The 3,548-nt window shown below is 57.4% G+C and overlaps 1 protein-coding gene across 3 annotated transcripts in view; it reads right to left on the bottom strand.

Annotated features, from left to right (window-relative positions):
- EML2 (echinoderm microtubule associated protein like 2) overlaps window positions 1–3,548 on the bottom strand; it is a 23,051-nt gene extending 19,503 nt beyond the window's left edge. Inside the window, exons 1-4 of one of the 3 annotated variants that reach the window (XM_010852609.1) lie at window positions 3,523–3,548; window positions 2,443–2,661; window positions 2,227–2,350; window positions 1,939–2,046 (exon numbers count right to left, since the gene is read on the bottom strand). In XM_010852609.1, the coding sequence (XP_010850911.1) occupies window positions 1,939–2,046; window positions 2,227–2,350; window positions 2,443–2,661; window positions 3,523–3,532 (461 nt within the window). In that variant the 5' untranslated portion in view covers window positions 3,533–3,548. Of the gene's footprint in view, window positions 1–400; window positions 457–1,938; window positions 2,047–2,226; window positions 2,351–2,442; window positions 2,662–3,522 lie in introns of those variants that run through there. The other 2 variants (XM_010852608.1, XM_010852607.1) reach the window with 2 other exon arrangements.

A 3,548-nucleotide genomic window follows, 5' to 3' on the forward strand; every position in this document is an offset into this window, starting at 1 on the left:
GTTGGGGGCGAGTAAGGAGCTGAGCGCTGCCTCTCTGCAGGCCGTGTGCTTTGCTCGGTTGATCTTGCAGAGCCTAAGACACAGGCCCAGAGAGGCAGTGATCGCCGAAGATCACACAGCACGAAGTGGCAGGGATGCGATCCTGGAAGCGGGGAGTCACAAGGTACCCCTCCCTCCTAAGTCAGCACAGTTCTCCCAACGCTCTCCACCCCCAGTCCCACAGCGCCCCAAACTTCTAACTGAAAGGGAAGAGGTGAGGGTTTAAGGGAAGGGGCGTGTCTCTACACTCCTTTTTGCTGACGGAAAGAGGTGATGCCCGCGGGTCTGGGTCCCCGGAGAAAGGGGAGACCTGGGTCCTGCTAGTGCAATAAGGAGGGGGGTATGTGCAAGAGGGTCTCACCCAGGTCCAAAGCTACTCATGGCGGCGGCTGGCGGCGCTTCGGGGCCGGGGGTGGAGCCGGGCCCAGCTCCGCCGCTTCCGGCCCTGGGAGGCGCCCGCGCCGCCGCGCCCTGCCCCGCCCTCCACGGAAGACCCCGCAGCCGGAGGTTCGTGTTCCGGGGCTGTGAGGTCCTGACACCAGGCTCTTTTGTCGGGGGAGGGAGAGTGTTTTTTGAGAACACAGACTAGAGGACGTGTCTGCCTGAGTTCCAACCCAAGCTCTGCCAGTTCCCAGTGTTGTGAACAATTTGCCAAACCTCTGCCTCGGTTTCTTCACTTTTCACTTGGGGATAATAAACCTCTCAGGCGATTGTGAAGCTTCAGTTGGTTAATTCATGTAAAGTGCCTTGTGTAGTACCTGGCACATAGCTCTGTGTACGTGTTTGCTATTATTTCAGTGGGGTGAAATGTGTGGGTTTTTGACTCCGGTCCAGCCTTAGTCCACCCCACCCCCCAGCCTTGACCTCGCCCGCCGCATGGGACTCCACACGCAGGTTTTTTCACCGCCCAGACATTCAGTCTGGCCCGGCCTCTGGGAACTTGACCTCGCCCAACATTCTGATAGTCTCACCTCTCCTTCTGAACCTATCCCTGAATCGACAGTTCCCCATGGAAACTCCTATCGTCTTCACGTCTGGTCAAGCAAGCAGACCAAGATAACATTCACCCTCAGTCCCTGCAGACCTACTGGGGTCTGTCCACGTCCACCTATGACCACAGTTCAATTCAGTCGCACAGTCGTTTCCGACTCTTTGCGACCCGTGGGCTGCAGCACGCCAGGCTTCCCTGTCCATCACAATTCCCGGAGCTTGCTCAAACTTATGTTCATTGAGTCAGTGATGCCATCTAACCATCTCATCTGTCGTCCCCTTCTCCTCCTATGACCACACCTAACCTTCAAATTCAAACCGCGCCCATTTCCACCTGGCAGCGCCCAGGCTCCCCTCCTCCCAGTTTCTTGCACCGGACACTACTGCACATGATCTCAGCCCGTTGCCCTCACCCCAGGTTCTGATTCTGCCCAGTTTACCCTCTGGCCAAGCCCTCAAATTCCTTTCACGCCGGTTCCTCTGACTACCCCATTTCCTGCAGAAACTCCTCTTAGAGCCCTGACCTGGCTGCCTCCCCGAGACTAAAGGCGGACTCTGCCTTTACCTTAATAGCCACGCCCACAATCCTGGATCCTCCCTAACTTCTACTCGGGCTCTTCCGAGAGACTCTGACCATCCACGCCTCCTACGCGCTAGTCCAGCCTCTAAAGCTTTGACCACGCCCCTCAATGTTGGCTCCGCCTTCTCGTGCCTTTCACTATTACCACTCTGTCTCAAGATTGGTCCCTCCGATCCTCCTGCACCGTTTCCGCTTTCTGAACTAGATGATCATGCTTTAGGTTACTACCTCGTGGCCTGGGGCATCACCCTAATCTCCCCATCGTTTTCCAAGCCTAACTGAGGTTTTGGTCCCACCCTTTGCGGTACGACCCCGCTTTGGACACTTACCCTTCCTTTTTGGCGCTGCAGTTGCTGCTAGAGGATGTGGTGCGGCTGCGGGGATCCTCGCGGCGCACCGAGGCGAGGCGCTCTGGTGACAAGTAGCGCCGGGCACTGCTAATAGAGAGCACACAGTTAGGGTCAGAACCTGCGAAGCCAGCAGGCGAGTGCCGGAGGCGGGCGAGAACTTTACAGGACCTTCCCCTGCTGATGTTCAGACACCGAGTCCATCCCTTTTCATATAAACAGCCTCCGAGGTCTTGGAAGAGGCTGGGGATCCCGACTTCCGCGCCTCACCTGCGCCCAGAGGTCGCCTCCTTTTTGGGGGAGGATGGAGACGTGGCATAGCCGCCCACGCGCCGCGGAGGTCCCGAGCCATTGAGGGGCGTCCTGGTGGGAAGACCTTTCAGGAGCTGACACACTAGATAGATGGAGTTAGAGGACAGAAGAGGATGAGTTTGAAGTACAGGCCCCAGCCCCTACCACCTCACCCCTCTAGTCTAGTGAAGATACCGGAGGCAGTGGTGCCTAGGCGAGGAGGAGCCCGGCCCTTTGGGGTGCCCCGCGCGCGCAGCGCTGCGCCTTGCTCTTCGCATGCCCGCAGGCGACGCAGCGCGTCAGCCAGCGCCGCCTTTAAGACCGCCAGCTCATCTTCTTGCAGCTGAAGCCGCTGCTCCAGCGCCGACACGCGGTCGTCCACCTCCATCCCGCTCGTGCCCGACAAATTGTCATCTGGAAGGCAAGAGAACGCTGGCTGCGAGGGCCACCCAGGAGCTCCAACGCCCAAGGGGAAGTGTCCCTCCCACCTGCCCGGGGCTAAGTCCCGGGCCAGCCACGCCCCTTCATCTCCCGCGACCTGGGGCTGGAACGCCTGGATGTGGGCCAAGAAGAGGGGAAGGAAATCCCCACGGCTCTCAACCCTTGCCCGCACACTCCTCTCTGCCTCAGCGCCCTGGAGGCGTGACCTTAGGGAAGTCCCTTCCTCGCTAACCTTCTAAGAAAGAGTCTACAAATCAAGAGCCTCTCGACTCTGGTTTTAAGATTCTATGACTAAGATGCTAAATACCTATAAGTGATATCAACATCTTAAGGATGACATCAACTTTTTCCGAACGACACCAACATTCTAGAATTGATCCCCAATATCCTCTGACGAATACCGAGATTTTTTATCGCGGGTACTAACATTCCCTGTCTGTTTCTAAGACTTTCCAAGCCAAAAAGGTCTGTGCCTGGTCCCTCTCCGCTTTCTCTCGTCACCGAGGGGTTCGACCCCAGAGCCTGCTGCAAGGACAGGCTTTCTGCGGCCCCTGGCGGCAAGTTTGGGAGTTGCAGGCAGCTCCTCGAAGACCCGAGATTCGCGCAAGGGATCTGACACCCAAACTAACTTCCCCGACCCAAGCGTCTCTCCTCTGATCCTCTTTTAAAATGTAGCTTCTTTACTCCCATGCCCCTGACTCGGCTCTCCCTCTCCTCTCTAGATGCAGCCAAATAATTCCTCCTGCATCTCCCGCGGTCCTCATTTTCCCAAAGTGGGAGGGGCAGAGTACCAAAGTGGTCCCCCCTCCCCCTTTCGTCCCAGACCACTCATACCCAGACTCATTGCTGGCAAGAACCAA

The sequence above is a fragment of the Bison bison genome, unplaced genomic scaffold, assembly GCF_000754665.1.
Source record: "Bison bison bison isolate TAMUID 2011002044 unplaced genomic scaffold, Bison_UMD1.0 scf7180017864313, whole genome shotgun sequence".
Lineage (NCBI taxonomy): Eukaryota > Metazoa > Chordata > Mammalia > Artiodactyla > Bovidae > Bison > Bison bison.